Source organism: Heptranchias perlo, chromosome 28 (assembly GCF_035084215.1).
Source record: "Heptranchias perlo isolate sHepPer1 chromosome 28, sHepPer1.hap1, whole genome shotgun sequence".
NCBI lineage: Eukaryota > Metazoa > Chordata > Chondrichthyes > Hexanchiformes > Hexanchidae > Heptranchias > Heptranchias perlo.
The window spans coordinates 15,407,515-15,426,265 of NC_090352.1; the positions used below are offsets into that span (position 1 = coordinate 15,407,515).

The window sequence follows — 18,751 nt, forward strand, 5'->3', positions numbered from 1 at the left end:
GTTGGACTATAACCGGGTGTTGTGCGTCTCCTTACATTTGTCCACCCTAGTTCATCACCGGCATCTCCACTATATCGTGGAGATGCCGGTGAACAAACACTTTAGTGAACAAACACTTAACCCTTCCATACAACATACCTCTTTCACTATTTTAATGGAGTGTTAATGGGTTAATGCCTGCATTGAAATTGCTGACAGTAATGCAAATGCATTAAGCGTTCATCTGATTATATGCCAACATTAATTTCTAGATTATAATTTGCTACTTTTAGTTCACTACTTTCCAACAGTGAAATAATTACCACTTCAATCCACTGAGGTGTCATGCTTGAGCAGATTCCTAACATCTTGGAAGCTGTGGTAAAATTTGGTAGCTTTTAGTTTTAAACCAAAGCTGGGAGGTCTATTTTTGAATAGCCCATGCGTTACAAAATGGAACTGATATCCCTTGAATGGAAGGTTCATTTGTGTGGCTGTTCTATGCCCTGAGAGATTCTGCCAGCTCATTCTGTGTCCTCCAGTTGCTGATAGATTCAAGGAATTTATGTAACCAATGCCGTAACATCATGGTGTCAGGCATTGGGACAGGCTGTGATTCCTGCCTTACTTGCAGATACAGTGCAATAAAGAAGCATTGACTGTTCTTACTTTCCCTACGTTCCAGTGTACTTTGCTTTTGAAAAGTTCAAGGCCAATCACACTGTTTGGAGGTCATGGCTCCAAAATTCCTCGGGTTGTGATCCCAGTGGTTTCGGTCCAGCACTGACTCCGTTGGAGTTTGCAGGGTCAGTGGAAGGCACCTCACTTGCATCAGACAGGTGGGCAAGTGACACTTCGGATGCATCGGCATCCACCTGGCCATGTCTGCTGAAAACTCTGACATCCGCCCAACTGGAGTTGGGGGGGGGCGTGGAGATTGCTTAGTTCTCCCGACCCCAGCCATTAGCTCTTTGCCCTCCTAAGCAAAGAGGTGGATCTCCAGAAATTTTACAATCATCATGGGTCCAGGTCATTTGTTTGGCCTGAATCCCACCAGTGGGGCCCAGGTATTCCCTTGTGGAGGCCAGTAAACCTCCACTCACTTGGTGTACTGGCTGCTACTATGATATAGAGTCCAAACTGAGAAGGAGGAGTGAGAATTCGAGACTTAGGGCAGCGCTGGGTCAGGACTTCCTATGTCCGCCATTTGCCTTGAAAAGAGCGGATGAAAATTCCGTCTCTTACAAGGATGTGAGGAAGTTCCGCGAAACAAGAGCTTAAGCGTAACCGAATATCTGCCATTTTTCTGAGGGTTCCACTGGTCTCCTGTCTGAAATATTGTGGGAGTCCAGTGGAACCCGCACAGAATTTCAGGACTCATATCTATTTATGTGCCACTTGGTGGATGGCTAAAGTGGAGGCTGTTTACTCTTCAAGTTTCAAAAGGAAAAACAAAATGCCCACCATTTATGTGAATTATCTGCTCACTGTGCTGTTTCAATTACATGCCAAAGACTGTAGAGTCAGTTTTCTGAAAGGTTAACCCATAGATGCCAACATAGAAAAATAACAAAATGTGCCCAACAACTTCAAAAAAAAGTGACAGCCCCCAAAAAGCTAGAAACACAAAAATGGGCTTGGTATTTTGGGCTCGATTTTACAATGGTGGCGGGATGGCAGCGGGGGGGCGGTGAAGGTGCGCGTGGCAAACCCGCATGAACGAAACTTACCATTTCCTACGCGATGATGATTAATGTCCTCTCCGGGTTTTGTGCCCGGCAGCTAGCCTGATTGATAGGCTGGCTGACATCAGGAGCTGCAACGCGATGGGGGGGGTGGGGTAGCTAGAAAGAGAGCGAGATGTCATCCGGCGCTGGAACTGAAGACTGGGGGGGAGGAGAATAGAAGATCCAGCGCTGGACTAGAAGACGGTGGGGGAAGAGGAGCAGATTGGGGTGGGGGGAGAGGAGCAGATTGGGGGCGGGGGAGGGGAAGATCGGGGGGGTGAAGAGGGGGACATCGGAGGAAGATTGGGGGTGTGTGAAGAGCGGGACATCGGGGGGGGGGGGTGAAGAGGGGTACATCGGAGAGGGAGACATCGGACATCGGAGCAGGGTGCAAAGGTAGATTCATTTAGTGTCTTCACTTCCTCCCATGGTTTTTATTTAATTTATTTAGTCTCTTGTTCCCTGATCCGGCCCTTCACACCCATGAATCAGAAGTGGTGGGCAAGTCGCCCAGCTAAGTTAAAAATCTTTCTAAGTACTTAATCTGTCACAGGTAAAGTGCCTTAAGTACCTCAATGAGGTACATTTGGTTCTTTAACTGTCATCCCGCCGGCTTTAATTGCTGGCAGGACTTCCATTTGCGGGTCACCCACGAGCACACAGGTGGATCCCTGGGAAACTCGGAAGTTGGCGGGTTGGAGCCGGCTTCCGAACCCGAACAGGATTTCCGCGATTTTTGGAGCCCTCCCGCCTCCAACTGCCTCCTAAAATCACCCCCAAAGAGTTACACAGGCTTTGTGACTTAACTTGTAGGTACAGCAATATTCATTGGTTGTAATGGGGAAAAAATAGGATAAGTATATGAAAGCCTGAAGGGGAAATCTAAATGTTGAAGCCATAAAACTGGAGGTGCGTTACTAAGGGGGGTTCACTAATGTTGGTTCACTAACGTCCTTTAGGGGAGGGAGCTTACTACCCATACCTGATCTGGCCTACGTTGTCTCCAGTTCTACATGACATGGTTGACTCTTAATGCACTCTGGAGTGGCCGAGCAAGCTACTGAGTTGTAAACAATCACTACAAAGTTTAAAAAAAAGTCACATTGACTGATCAGCAACGACCCAGCTTTCGTATCAGGATAAGACTCAGGAAAACTCAGCAAAGTCGACCGTGTAAAGTTCTCCTCACCAACAGTTAGACACTGCTAACCAAGTTGGGAGGCTGTCCCACAGACTAGTTAAGCAACAGCCTGACATTGTTGTACTCACAGAATCATATCTATCAGCCAACATCCCACTTCCATCACCAGCCCTGGCTATCCCTCACAAACTGGCAGGATAGACACACCAGAAGGGAGGATACAGTGGTATACAGTTGGATGACAGTAGTCTGGGAGTGCTCAATATTGATTCTGGACCCCATGAGGTCTCATGGCATCTGGAAACAAATTCAAGGAAACCTCCTGCTGATTATACCTACCACACCCCTGAAGTGACAATTCAGTACTTGTCTATGTTGAATGTCATTTGGAGGAATAACTGACAGAAGCAAAGGTACAGAATATATGCGGGCCCAGACTCGGTGCTGCTGAGGCAGCATTCGCCCGAAGGGGCACGAGAATTGATCCTTGGACCTCATCTGAATAATTGGGGCGAGCTTCTGGTGCTGGTTGTGCCTCCACTGCGGGCAGCAGCCTTCAAATAAGTCCCGGGAAGGGGTTGGAGTGGGCTATGGCGTGGGGGGCAATCATGACTCCTGTGGAGTTGGGGAGCACTCCTGCTCCGCCTGGCTCCACAGGAAGAGTTTTTTAAAAAAATCAAAAATTTACCTTTGGTTGGTGGCCATGGAGACTGTTGAAGAATCCTGAGCGCAGCTGGCTTGCCTGGGGCGCCTAAAAAATGGGCCCCACGAATTTGTCAGAATTTGCCGGGTAAGGTAGCATAGTGATTATGTTACTGGACTAGTAATCCGGAGACCTGGACTAATAATCCGGAGTCATAAGTTCAAATCCCGCCACGGCAGCTGGGGAATTTAAATTCAATTAATTGAATAAAATCTGGAATAAAAAAAACCTAATACTATTAATGGTGGCCATGAAACTACCGGATTGTCGTAAAAACCCATCTGGTTCACTAATGTCCTTCAGGGAAAGAAACCTGCCGTCCTCACCCGGTCTGGACTATATGTGACTCCAGACCCACAGCAATGTGGTTGATTCTTAATCGCCCTCTGAAATGGCCTAGCAAGCCACTCAGTTGTATAATCTTGCTTAAAAAAAGTCAAAATGAGAATAAAACCGAACGGACCACTAGGCACCGGACACAACAAAGGCAAACCAAGCCAGTGTCGACCCTGCAAAGTCCTCCTCACTAACATCTGGGGACTTGTGCCAAAATTGGGAGAGCTGTCCCACAGACTAGTCAAGCAACAGCCTGACATAACCATACTGACAGAATCATACCTTTCGGCCAACGTCCCAGACTCTTCCATCACCATCCCTGGGTATGTCCTGTCCCACCGGCAGGACAGACCCACCAGAGGTGGCGGTACAGTGATATACAGTCACGAGGGAGTGGCCCTGGGAGTCCTCAACATTGACTCCGGACCCCATGAAATCTCATGGCATCAGGTCAAACATAGACAAGGAAACCTCCTGCTGATTACCACCTACCACCCTCCCTCAGCTGATGAATCAGTCCTCCTCCATGTTAAGCACCACTTCGAGGAAGCACTGAGAACAGCCAGGGCACAGAATGTACTCTGGGTGGGGGACTTCAATGTCCATCACCAAAAGCGGCTCGGGAGTACCACTACTGTCCGAGCTGGCTGAGTCCTGAAGGACATAGCTGCCAGACTGGGCCTGCGGCAGATGGTGAGCAAACCAACACAAGGGAAAAACTTACTTGACCTTATCCTCACCAATCTACCTCTCGCAGATGCATCTGTCCATGACAGTATTGGTAGGAGTGACCACCGCACAGTCCTCGTGGAGACAAAATCCCATCTACGCACTGAGGACACCATCCAACGTGTTGTGTGGCACTATCACCATGCTAAATGGGATAGATTCAGAACAGATCCAGCAGCTCAAAACTGGGCATCCATGAGGCGCTGTGGGCAAGGGGATCAACCCTGGTTCAATGAGGAGTGTAGAAGAGAATGCCAGGAGCATCACTAGGTGTACCTAGAAATGAAGTGCCAACCTGGTGAAGCTACAACTCAGAACTACATGCATGCTAAACAGCGGAAGCAACTTGCTATAGACAGAGCTAAGCGATTCCACAACCAACGGATTAGATCAAAGCTCTGCAGTCCTGCCACATCCAGTAATGAATGGTGGTGGACAATTAAACAACTAACGGGAGGAGGAGGTTCTGTAAACATCCCGCTCCTCAATGATGGCGGAGTCCAGCACGTGAGTGCAAAAGACAAGGCTGAAGCGTTTGCAACCATCTTCAGCCAGAAGTGCGAGTGGATGATCCATCTCGGCCTCCTCCCGATATCCACACCATCACAGAAGCCAGTCTTCAGCCAATTCGATTCACTCCACGTGATATCAAGAAACAGCTGAGTGCACTGGATACAGCAAAGGCTATGGGCCCCGACAACATCCCGGCTGTAGTGCTGAAGAATTGTGCTCCAGAACTAGCTGCACCTCTAGCCAAGCTGTTCCAGTATAGCTACAACACTGGCATCTACCCGACAATGTGGAAAATTGCCCAGGTATGTGCTGTCCACAAAAAGCAGGACAAATCCAATCCAGCCAATTACTGCACCATCAGTCTACTCTCAATCATCAGCACAGTGATGGGAGGTGTCGTCGACAGTGCTATCAAGCAGCTCTTACCAATAATCTACTCACTGATGCTCAGTTTGGGTTCTGCCAGGACCACTCAGCTCCAGACCTCATTACAGCCTTGGTCCAAACATGGACAAAAGAGCTGAATTCCAGAGGTGAGGTGAGAGTGACTGCCCTTGACATCAAGGCAGCATTTGACTGAGTGTGGCACCAAGGAGCGCGAGTAAAATTGAAGTCAATGGGAATCAGGGGGAAAACTCTCCAGTGGCTGGAGTCATACCTCGCACAAAGGAAGGTGGTAGTGGTTGTTGGAGGCCAATCATCTCAGCCCCAGAACATTGCTGCAGGAGTTCCTCAGGGCAGTATCCTAGGCCCAACCATCTTCAGCTGCTTCATCAATGACCTTCCCTCCATCATAAGGTCAGAAGTGGGGATGTTCGCTGATGATTGCACAGTGTTCAGTTCCATTTGCAACCCCTCAGATAATGAAGCGGTCCATGCCCACATGCAGCAAGACCTGAACAACATCCAGGCTTGGGCTGATAAGTGGCAAGTAACATTCGCGACAAACAAGTGCCAGGCAATGACCATCTCCAACAAGAGAGAGTATAACCACCTCCCCTTGACATTCAACGGCATTACCATTGCCGAATCCCCCACCATCAACATCCTGGGGGTCATCATTGACCAGAAACTTAACTGGACCAGCCACATAAATACAGTGGCTACAAGAGCAGGTCAGATGCTGGGTATTCTGCGGCAAGTGACTCACCTCCTGACTCCCGAAAGCCTTTCCACCATCTACAAGGCACCAGTCAGGAGTGTGATGGAATACTCTCCACTTGCCTGGATGAGTACAGCTCCAACAACACTCAAGAAGCTGAACACCATCCAGGACAAAGCAGCCCGCTTGATTGGCACCCATCCACCACCCTAAACATTCACTCCCTTCACCACCGGCGCACTGTGGCTGCAGTGTGTACCATCCACAGTATGCACTGCAGCAACTCGCCAAGGCTTCTTTGACAGCACCTCCCAAACCCGCGACCTCTACCACCTAGAAGGACAAGGGCAACAGGCACATGGGAGCAACACCAACTGGCCGTTCCCGTCCAAGTCACACACCATCCCGACTTGGAAATATATTGCCGTTCCTTCATCGTCACTGAGTAAAATCCTGGAACTCCCTTCCTAACAGCAGTGTGGGAGAACCTTCACCACACAGACTGCAGCGGCTCAAGAAGGCAGCTCACCACCACCTTCTCAAGGGCAATTAGGGATGGGCAATAAATGCTGGCTTCGCCAGCAACGCCCACATCCCATGAACAAATAAAAAAAAAATCAATGCCTGCACAGATCGGGTGAAAGTCGGCCCACTGCTTAATTAGTATGCTTAAAAAATGGGCGCAACACCAACCAATTTCTACCCCCTTAAGGTCTCATCTCAAGTGAGGATACCCTCCATCGAATAGTGTGACACTACTGCCATGGTAAGTAGGATAAACTAAGGACAGATCTAGCAGCCAAAACTGGGCATCCATGAGACACGGTCATCAACAGTCGCAGAATTACATACCACTACAATTTGTTACCACATAGCCCAACACATTCCTCACTCCTCCATCATCAACAAGCCAGGAGATAGACCATGGTTTAATAGATAGTGTGGAAGGGCATGCTTGGAGCAGCAACAGGCATGCCTTAAAATGAGGCAGCAAACTAGTAAAACTACAACAAAGGGCTACCTACAGGATGAACATCTAAAGCAACATGCCAAAAATAGAGCTAAGTGGTCCTACAGCCAACAAATTATGGCAAAGATCTTTGTCGTCCTACGACATTAAATCAAGAATGGTGGTGGACAATTAGGCAACTAATGGAAGGAGGAAGCTTTATGAACATCTCCATCCAACCATGGTGGAGCTCGGCACATGAGCACAAGATTCAAGGCTGAAGTGTTTGTGAGCCTCTTCTGCCAAAAATGCAGAGTGGATAATCCTACTTGGCTTCCTCCTGAGGTTACCACCATCACAGATATCAGTGCTCATCCAATTTTCTTTACTCCAGGTGACATTTGGAAGCAGCTGAGTGCTCTAGACAGAGCAGAGGCTCTGACGATATCCCAGCAATAGTGCTGAAGTCCTGTGCACCAAAACTAGCCACTTCTTTGGTCAGGCTGTTCCTGTGCAGCTATCACACTGCCATTTACCCAACAATATGGAAAATTGTCCAGATATGTACTATCCACAAAAAATAGAATGGGGCCGATTCTCGTATTCATAGCACCCCAATTCAGGACGCTAACGACGATAGCAATCGGGTAAAGAAGTTCTTTCTGGTGGATCTTCTCCTACTGGTTCAACCCAACATTGATGCCATTTTATTCCCATCACCGTTGGTCAATTGTTCTGCTTCTTGAAAAACATAACTGCCTGGCTCAATTACAGCAAATGAATCAATATTTCCTCATCCATTAAGGCTTTTTGCAAGACTTGAGGAATGAGAGGGAACAGCAGAAAAGCATAAATGAAAATTGTTCAGAATTAAAATAGAGACACTTTAAAAATAACTGGGTAAATCCGACAGGATTTTTGTTTGTCTCTGTTACACTGTTCACCTTCATTGATATCTGTTTCTCTTCTCATATTTGATCATGTGTTTGCCGAAACTTGCTTTCACAGCCACACCTCTTTAATCAGCAACTGATAGGGTTAGATGTAGTAGAGAGGGAGGCGGCTCCTGTGGAGCATAAACACCGCCATGGACCTGTTGGGCTGAATGACCTGTTTATGTGCTGTACATTCTATTTAACTCTGTTTCTCTCTCCACAGATGCTGCCTGACCTGCTGAGTGTGCCCAGCATGTGAATTTATGTTCACATAAGTCACAAAAAAGATCTAAATCTGCATGACCTCATTTCTGCAGCAGGGTTACTGACAGCCTTAATTTGAGAATCCGTACATGAGGGCAGATAAGGCCAAGCCATGGGTTTCGCAACTTTTTCTAAACTCCTACAGAGGGCTGAGCAGACACTAGTTATTAATGTTTCCAGAAGCCAATTTTCAAGGCATTGAAACAGTGGATCTACAAAACAGTATCACCATTCTTGTTCATAACATGAACAACCATCATAATGTGATGAACAATTGGTGAGAAACAAGGTCACTGGAGTGTTGCAGAGTCAGAAAAACTGCTTTGAATTCCATACTTTGAAGTGGTCTAATTGAGTCAATACACTTTGTTTCTAGCCTATTCATAAGTAGGTACTGCAGCTTCAGAAGGAGGCAATTGTCAGTAATATGGTAGAATTTTGTGTTCAATCATGTGGCGGGTGTAAGGACAGAGAGTTTACCAATAATAGAACTTCAACGAGTAAGGTCAAAGCAGGAAAAAATGGTATGAAGTCAAAATTAAAGGCTCTTTATCTGAATGCACAGAGCATTCCTAACAAGATAGATGAATTAGTTGCACAGAGATAAATGGGTTTGATCTAATAGCCATTACAGAGACATGGTTGTAAAGTGACCAAGATTGAAAACTAAATATTCCAGGGTACATGATGTTTAGAAAAGACAGGCAGAATGGAAAAGGAGGGGGTGTAGCCCAAATAATAAAGGATGACATAAGGACAGTGGTGAGAAAGATCTTGGCTCAGACGATCAGGAAGTAGAATCAGTATGGGTGGAAATAAGAAATAACAAGGGGCAGAAAACACTGGTGGCTTTAGTTTATAGGCCCCCTAATAGTAGCTATACCGTAGGACAGAGTATTACTCATGAAATAATAGGAGCTTGTAACAAAGGTAATGCAGTAATCATGGGGGATTTTAATCTTCATATAGACTGGGCAATTCAAATTGGCAAAAGTAGTTTGGAGTTCATGGAATGCATTTGAGATGGTTTCCTAGAGCAATATGTCATGGAACCAATCAGGGAACAGGCTATTTTAGATCTTGTATTGTGTAGGGAGACAGGGTTAATTGGTAATCTCACAGTAAAGGATCCTCTAGGGAAGAGTGATCGTAATATGATAGAATTTCACATTGAGTTTGAGAGTGACGTACTTAAGTCTGAAACTAGAGTCTTAAACTTAAATAAAGCCAATTACATAAGTATGAGGGGCGAGTTGGCTAAGGAAGATTGGGAAATTAAATTACAGGGTATGATGGTTGAAAAGCAATGGCAAACATTTAAAGAAATACTTAAATATTCTCAACAAATATACGTTCCATTGAGAAATAACAACTCCACGGGAAAAGTGATCCACCTGTGGCTAACTAAAGAAGTTAAGGATAGTATGAGATTAAAACAAGAAGCTTATAATGCTGCCAAGAAGAGTAGTAAGCCTGTGGATTGGGAGAGTTTTAGAAACCAACAAAGGCCGACCAAAAAATTGATAAAAAGGGAGGAAATAGCATATGAAAGTAAACTAGCAAGAACTATAAAAACGGATTGTAAGAGCTTCTACAAGAATATAAAAAGGAAGAGAGTAGCTTTATTAGAGGTTTTTGAGGATGTAATTAGCAGGGTAGATAAAGGGGAAACCAGTGGATGTAGTATATTTGGATTTTCAAAAGGCATTCGATAAGGTGCCACATAAAAGATTGTTATGCAAGATAAGGGCTCATGGGATTGGGGGTAACATATTAGCTTGGACAGAGGATTAGTTAATGGACAGAAAACAGAGAGTAGGGATAAACGAATCATTTTCAAGTTGGCAGGCTGTAACTAGTGGGGTATCGCAAGGATCGGTGTTTGGGCCTCAGCTATTTACATTCTATATTGATGACTTGGATGAAAGGACCAAATGTAATGTATCCAAGTTTGCTGACGATACAAAGCTAGGTGGAAAAGTAAGCAATGAGGAGGACACAAAGAGTCTGCAAAGGGATATAGACAGGTTAAGTGAGTGGGCAAGAAGGTGGCAGATGGAGTATAATGTGGGGAAATGTGAGGTTATTCACTTTGTTAGGCAGAATAGAAAAACAGAATATTTTTTAAATAGTGAGAAACTATTAAATGTTGGTGTCCAGAAAGACTTGGTTGTCCTGGAACAAGAAACACAAAATGTTAGCATGCAGATACAGCGAGTAATTAGGAAAGCAAATGGCATGTTGGCCTTTATTGCAAGGGGGTTGGAGTACAAGAGTAAGGAAGTTTTACTACAATTGTGCAGGGCTTTGGTGAGACCTCACCTGGAGTACTGTGTACATGTTTTGGTCTCCTTATCTAAGGAAGGATATATTTGCGTTAGAGGTGGTGCAACGGAGCTTAATGAGATTAATTCCTGGGATGAAAGGGTTGTCCTATGAAGAGAGGTTGAGTAGAATGGGTCTATACTCTCTGGAGTTTCGAAGAATACTCTCTGGAGTTTAGGTAGATGCTGAGAGGTTGTTTCTCCTGGCTGGAGAGTCTAGAGCTAGAGGGCATAGTTGCAGGATAAGGGGTCGGCCATTTAAGACTGAGATGAGGAGGAATTTCTTCACTCAGAGAGTTGTGAATCTTTGGAATTCTCTACCCCAGAGGGCTGTGGATGCTGAGTGGTTGAGTATATTAGATTTTTGGACTGTAGGGGAATCAAGGAATAAGGGGATTGGGCAGGAAAGTGGAATTGAGGTCGAAGATCAGCCATGATCTGATTGAATGGCGGAGCAGACTCAAGGGGTCATGTGGCCTACTCCTGCTCCTATTTCTTATGTTCTTATGGAGCATGTAGCATCTGGTGACAAATCTGGAGACTCACTTGCAGCTGTACTAAAGAACACCTCATGACTTGTCCAGGCAGCACAACCTCTGCTTCAGAAGGCCGATGCTTTGTTCAATCATAGCTCTGGTGGAGGCATGGCTCTGATTGTTGCACTCTCAGTATCTGTGCTTGGGTTCCTGACCGGAGTCATGAACCAGGTGGTCAGGGGCTACACCTTGCCCCCAAGCAGCCAGCCTGACCCCCAATAAGATGGGTGAAAGAGAGGAAGTTTTGAGGGCTGGTGCAGGATAAAGGCACCATGATTACTGCCAAGAAAACGGCCATAGGCCTGCATAATGTGCTGCCCGTTGTCGCACACCAGCTGGACATTCAGGGAGTGCAATCCATTCCTGATGACGTGTATCCTTGGCTCTTCAGATGACTCACACAAGGCAATGTGAGTGCCTCGCACCCATGGGAAGCCTGCTAACCTGACTAAGCCCATAGCTCTTTCACCTTACTTCACTGCTTCCATGGGGAATGAGATCAATTGGTTCCTCTTTGTGTAAAGTGCTCTGTGACATCCCTAATGCAGAAGTGGACTGCAAACTGTGTGATGCCACTTGTCACCTGTTACAGACTGGAAAGACCCTGTGGCTTAGAAATTAAGGGCCACTGTCACCACAGTCACAGTCAATGCTGTCGATGCCCTGGTGTGGGGCTGCTGGTGGTGAAGCAACTCAGTGACTGCATCCCTCATGAAGTGAAAGCACCTCACACTACTCCTCAGTCAGGTTCAGGTAGGAAATGTGGTTCCTAGACATGCATGGTGTAGGGCCTCCTGCACCATCCTCCTCTTCGCCTTCTTCTAGCAGCATTCCTGCTCTGTGCAGTCTTCCTTGCTGGTGCTGCTCATCCACATCCTCCAGACCTAATGGCAGTCCTAGCAGAACACCCATTATAAAAATAATTGTGCTGAAGGAAAAGCAGAGAAAGACTCCTGCACTCCAAAAAGTGATTCTGACTCATTTATAAACACTCCTATGACAGCCAAAATAGCCAAGAAAAGTCCAACAAGCATTCTAAAATTACTAACCACAGACTTACCTGAATGGAGGTGAGGATCCCATTAAATACCACTTCTGCAGCCTGCAGACTTTTCCCACCATGATTTGCTAAACAGGTTTAAGAATGAGTGAGTCAGGTGCTGGCACACACCAATATCACAAAAGGGTCCAGGAACACGTGAATGACCCCGATTTGAATATTTTAATTGGCTGAATGCTTATTTCAAGCAATTGCCCAGGAGGACTAAAGGTCGCCTGAACCAATATAGCGGTCGACATATTTCTGGTGCAGATCGGGCACATGTGATCGCCATCCGAAATTCACCTCATTAACACCCGTTTTATGCCCAATTCATTCCTTATTAATGCTGTCTCACTTGTGGCTCAAATCTGGAAACAGGTGAGGAAAAATATTTTGTCCTATGCGAGGTTGCCCAGATAAGCATGCATTTTTATGACTGCATATTAATCAATTGCCTTGCCAAGCTTGTTGATTCCTCTTCACCTTAAACTTGATGCAGCATCATGAGGGAGAATATGACAATTGATCTTATGAAATGCTCGCCATCTACTGTTTCACCTAGCCCTATTACCATATCATAGTGCCACAAATATTGTCCATTAAATGGGCCAAGTAGCAAACAGCAAGTACTATGGCAACACAAAATTCCTCACAGCTCCACTTTCACACATCCACAGAAAACAGCTGTTGTCCTAGGCACACTGGTACAACTCATTCCATAATCCTCTTTCTTATATATGTCCCTTTCAAATCTTCTTCACAAGAGGGTTTGTCAAAGCTATGACTCAACTCTGCATGAGGAAAGGATAATCGAGATTATGGGCCTGGAGGCAATAGAGAGAATGTTGGAGGTTGAATTCAGAGGCCTCCCCTAAGCTCAAGGCTAGAATTCCTTACTTTTCATTACTTCCCTACCTATTTCTTACTCATTCATTCCCTTACACAATAGACCACATTTACGCATTTGAATGTAATAAACTACAATATCTTGCCATGTGCAGCTATGTTTCAAGAGCTGTATTACTGCAAGCATTGTAAAGTATGATCTCCTGCTCCTCTGAGTGTGCAAGAGGAAGAGTTAGTCTGACCAACAGTACAGCCTTGGCCTAGCACTTCATAGCAACCTAGTGTCACATATTCCTACAGTGGCAAGCACTGGCTCAACATATCCACTCTGAGGGATGCTTAGTGAGTTGCAGCAAGGTGAAATACTAAGCAAGAGTGAGGAGGAGCAAGTACAGGTGGGAATGTAGGAGACACAACCTACTGGTCTGTGGCATGCTGCAAAGCTTCCTTGAGCTGTTGTGTTCAGGCATTCAAACCAATTAAGGCCTGTTAGCATCAGCACCAGTAATCAGCCAGGCCTGACAGAGGATACAAGAGTAAGTTCCTTTTTGCTTGTTTATGTAATGGACTACTATAGTATTGTCTGGCCAGAGATACACTAATCAGTTCTGAACAAGGGACTACAATTGGATCAAGGTCAACCACACCACTTGAAGTTTATTAGAGTGTTCAGAAACAGAAAACTATAAATGTTACACCTTGCTATTTCTCTAGTTGAGATTTCCGAAAGTTGTTGGGAAGTCCAAGACCTTAAAAAGCGGAAAGGATCTGTTGGATAGTTTCCTGCGTGTCTCTTAAAATGGCAAGGCTGAAAATGACTGTTCGCGATATAAGCAGATGAAGGCTTGATGCATTACATGCAGATCTGGCTGCCGTGATGCTGAGGACAGATCATTCTGAAAAATCCCATATTAGTATTTTTTTCTTGCAAATTAAATCTTATGTACATCCTGTTACACTGCTGAATTGTGATATAAATGAAAACATCCTGAAGGTTACTTCCAACTTGGCTGCAAATTTTAGAAGTTGTAGCCCCCCTTCTTAATCTGTATTCCCTGAGGGGAGGGATCACTACTGGGTAGTTGGGTGAATCCATGAGATGAGGGAGACTTTTATCGCCCCTTGTTGGTTTGCTCCTGCTTAGCAGGCCTTGGACCTTGATACAGAGCCTTCGGCTCTTGTGCAAGCTGCAAAAGATCTGATGGCTCAGCCATAACTGATGAACAGGATGCCCAACTCTATGAGAGTTGGCTCCACTCACGGAGATCAGACAGTGACAGTCTTAAAACTCTATTGTTGCCATTTGCAGTACTTCACCAAATCCCCAGATGGATTATCAAAAAATCTCACCCAAGTTTGCAACTAAGAAGTATGTCATCGGCAACAGATGGTGCATCTGCATCAAGACACCAACTACTGTCTGCTGCTGTCTGCATGAGGTCCTCCAATGGTGCTATGAAAGGTTCACTGCCCAATGGTGGAAGTATCCTGATCAATGAATGTTATAACTGCAATTAGTATACTATAATGGAATTCACAAGTGGTGTGCATATAGGAGTTCTGATAAGATGTAGCATACTCCATACCTTGGCCTCTGCCTGAGGCTCCCTAGGTTGTAGTTCAAAGGGAGTATAAAAGGATGAAAACCCACATATATTGAGGAAGTCGACCATTTCTAGATCTGGACTAAGATCTGGATAGGCATCTCTCAAGTTATTCTCAAGTTTTGGGCCATCCTGGAATGAAAGGCATCAAAAGCAGAAGTAGTCAGGTGTTTCCTTAATGAGCAAATAAGATGTCACTTCCTGCTCCAAATCATATTCCCTTTGAAGGCTTCCTGTCAGGAATGGGGTCCACTAAAGAGTACTTTGATCTCCATAATTGGGGAGACTTGGAAGGAATGAGCGATATTCCTTCACAGATCCTGGATGAAACTACTGGCTGAGGAGAACTCTTTGACTATGACTTGTTGCCATTCAGGAGCTGGTGGGAAATCACTCCAGTCTGTTTATTTGTGGGTGAACACCAGAGGTTTGAGGTTTCCACCAGCATTAATAACTACACAGAGTAGACATCTGGAGAAGAGGGAGCCCTGAAGTAACACAAGATGGAGGAGTCCCTGCTTTTCTGGCCACTTGTGACATCTCTTTCTGAAAAGACAAACTTCAAATGATATACTGGTGCCAGGAAGCACTGAAGACATAAATGGTTGAAGTTAATCTGCACTAAGCCTACAGAGAAACCACTTGCTACTAGTCAGCACCAACATTATTTTTAGATAACTCTTCAATGAATCTCATGTCCTTTTGAAAGGATGGCTGAATTGAAGAATTGAATTGATGTTCAGTGGCAACTGACCTGATGAACTGGATCCACCATTACTATAAATTTGTTTCTACAAAATGGGTTAATGCAACCACCTTAAATCTGGATGAAAACCCCAAACAGATGTTAAATGAGACCATGTTGTGGCTTAAGAAAGGGCATTGCAGATATTCAATGTGGCCACTGACCACCATAAATGTCCAAAAATATTTAGTATATTGTTTGATTCTGGACATCCTACTAGATAGGCATTTCAGGAATTTTTGAAAAATGATGTTTTTCAATTACAATGGAAATTCCAACCACATGACACTTTCTTGTATCTTTTTGTGAGATAGGAAGGTACAGGGCTATGAGGAGACAGTAGAGCAATGGGTTAGTTTTAGAATGCTCTATCAAAGATCTAGCACAGACATGATGGGCTAAATGCCTCTTTCTGTGATGCAAACTTCTACGGTTCTAAAATGGCACTTAGGAAACTTCACAGCTTGGTACATTATCAAAACATTTTAAAGGAATATCATTCCTCATCATTCTTCCTCGCTTCCAACTGGGCTCACTCCTGTGGTATGTGCAGGAGGCAGGAAATGAAGATATAAAATTATTTATTGCTGCTAGGACCAAACTATTGATACTTTCTTGTGAATTTACTTCCAAAATGCAGTTATGTATTATTCAGACACGGCATCATGAACAGTGTGCTTTTGTTCCCATTTATTTAACTATGTCCTGGCATTAATTTTCTCCCCCCACCACCCCAGAGTATGTAGCTGTAACTCCATCCCTACCATGTCGGTCTCCTTTGGTCTGGCCAATGGAGTCCATAGAGTTGGTGAGATACCTCTGGAAACGGTTGGGTGGTCTAGTGTTGACCTGGAGCCCGGCTGCCAGCTTGGCTTTGTTGGCACTGGTTAGCCTTTTCATGTTGATAAGAAGCTCTGGATGGTCCTGTTTGAAGCTGGGATTGTGGAAGTGGTGAAGCAGTCCATCTCCTGCGCCCAACTCCCCAGGCACCGGATGCTCGCCGCTCCCCTGACCCATCTTTCTAAAGCCATAGAGATTGAGTTGGCGGATGAAGCTGGTGAAGTTGGTGGTTTTGAAGAGCAGGTCGGTGTCAGGCTCCAAGTTGGCACCATTGTTGACGTTCTTGATCGGGGTGAGGAGCTCGGATTCGAAGAGTTGCTGGTCGACGATGAGTCCTTCTCCGCGGGGATCCCAGCGGATCGAGCGGTATCGGGGGCTGTTAACGATGCGCCACAGCTTGGCTGGAAAGTTATTGGGATTGATCGGGGTGGAGAGAAGGAACTCCTCCATTTCATGGCTCACAACTGGGCTCATCGGGGGGATCGATCCAACTGACTGATGAAGCATAAAGTGTAGCAGTAGGGTTGTCTGGAACCGAGCACTCCCTCTAACAGATATATCGATGGATGCCAATCACTCTGTCGGGTTCCGATGCCGATCGATCCTTCCATGGAACCGTTAGTGCGCGTTCCCGAACTGCCGTTTAAATTCCAATCTGACCAATCAGTTTTGGAGCTCAGGCACGCGCCCATCGCACGCGAAGCAAACGTCCGCAGCACGCGCGCAGAGAAACCGCGGCACACGCTAGTGCTCGCGGCTCGGTCTCATTCCTCACGCGTTTCAGGGCGCACGCGCCTGGCGGCAAGGCTGCTCCACTCGTTCGAGACTGATGGCTAACGAGCCGCCTCGTACCCCGAAAGCGCATGCGCTAGTTAGTTTTACCCTTCGTGCGTTGGAGCGGCCCAGTCGCTTGCAGAGCGCGTGTACCATAAGGTAACAGCATCTCTTCCTGATATGAGGTTTCTCCCTAACCTACCCCGCTATACTATGTGGGGCGGACATTAGTAAGTATTTTCCGGCTGATGATCCCCATTGACAAATTACTGATGTTCAACAGTTTATTGTTATTATATTATCTATAATAACAATAGCGCTGTAATAGGTAGACTCATAATATCTGTTCTGAGGGGTAGGCTGTGGGGAGTTATTTGCAATAACTTAATAGGAAACAGCCGACTTTGATTTGGAAGTGCAATATCTTGTCTGACAAATCTCTGACTTCTATGAGGACTGTGACAAAAGGGAGATATTTTTGTCTAAAGTTGTCAGGTAGCTGCCACTTCAAATCTCACTTGTACAGGAAGTTCAAAATTGCTAGAAGACTTACACAGGGAATTTCCTTGAGGGTTGATCTAATTGTGATGTCTAAAATGTAGAAGGCTAGGCTCGATAAAGAGAATCTATTTCCACTGGTGGGGAATGCAGGACAAGAGGATATAATCTTAAAATTAGAGCCAAGCCATTCAGGAGTGAAATCAGGAAGCACTTCTCCACACAAAGGGTAGTAGAAATGTGGAACTCTCTCCCCAACAGGCTGTGGATGCAGGATCAATTGAAGCATTCAAGATGGAGATTGTAGATTTTTGTTAGATAAGTGTAATAAGGGATATGGAACAAAAACAGATAAATGGAGTTGAGGCACAGATCAGCCATGATCTAATTGAGTGCTGGAACAGGCTCAATCGGCGGAATGGGCTACTCCTGTTATGTTCCTCGTGGGTTCTCTCGATCAGCTGCCATAACCTTGGTGGAAGATCAGTAGAAATCCTGTTTACACATCTATTCAGGGTTTCTGCCGATCTTCCACAAAAGTTATGGCAGCCGGTCGGGAGGAAATTCCCAGCGTTAGTCATTTGATACAGTACTGCAAATGGTGTTGTCCCTGCTGACAAGTTTTGGATGAAATCTCTGACTCTCAGTCTTCAATTATAGGCAGACATCATGTTGGTTCAACCTTTTGTTGAAACTGAGAGGCTGCCTATTCAAATCACCAAAACTTTCCTAGCCACTCTCACCTCTTGGTATAAAAAGACGGGGAGAACGCTCTAGAAACTGCAGTTGGCAATTGGACACTCTCATGGAAGAAATCAGATAGGTTAACTCTTCTCAAGAAAATATAGTTAAAGATTTCTGTCAGATTTAGCATTTGCTGTGAGAGGCTTTAGGTGTAGGAACTCACAGGCAGTTTGGAGAACCTCTATAAGTTCTGGAGAACCTCTATAAGTCTGTAAGTTAAGTAGAAGTGATTATATCAGTTATTTGAGTTGCAATCAATTTATTGATTTAGCATCAAGAAGTTTAGATGCTTGTTCTACAGTAAATTTATAACTGTTACATAGAATTACATAGAATCTCACAGAAAAAGGCCATTCGGCCCAATAGGTCCACACTGGTATTTTTGCTCCACATGAGCCTCCTCCCACCTTACTTCATCTC

The 18,751-nt window shown here is 45.2% G+C and overlaps 1 protein-coding gene across 1 annotated transcript in view; it reads right to left on the reverse strand.

The window, feature by feature from the left end:
* Window positions 1-16,765, reverse strand: part of hsf5 (heat shock transcription factor family member 5) — a 66,088-nt gene extending 49,323 nt beyond the window's left edge. The window contains exons 1-5 of the mRNA XM_068007887.1: window positions 16,205-16,765; window positions 14,713-14,862; window positions 3,536-3,598; window positions 2,291-2,470; window positions 1,083-1,119 (exon numbers count right to left, since the gene is read on the reverse strand). Of these exons, the coding sequence (XP_067863988.1) occupies window positions 1,083-1,119; window positions 2,291-2,470; window positions 3,536-3,598; window positions 14,713-14,862; window positions 16,205-16,765 (991 nt within the window). The remainder of the gene's footprint in view (window positions 1-1,082; window positions 1,120-2,290; window positions 2,471-3,535; window positions 3,599-14,712; window positions 14,863-16,204) is intronic.
* Between the last annotated feature and the right edge of the window lie 1,986 nt (window positions 16,766-18,751).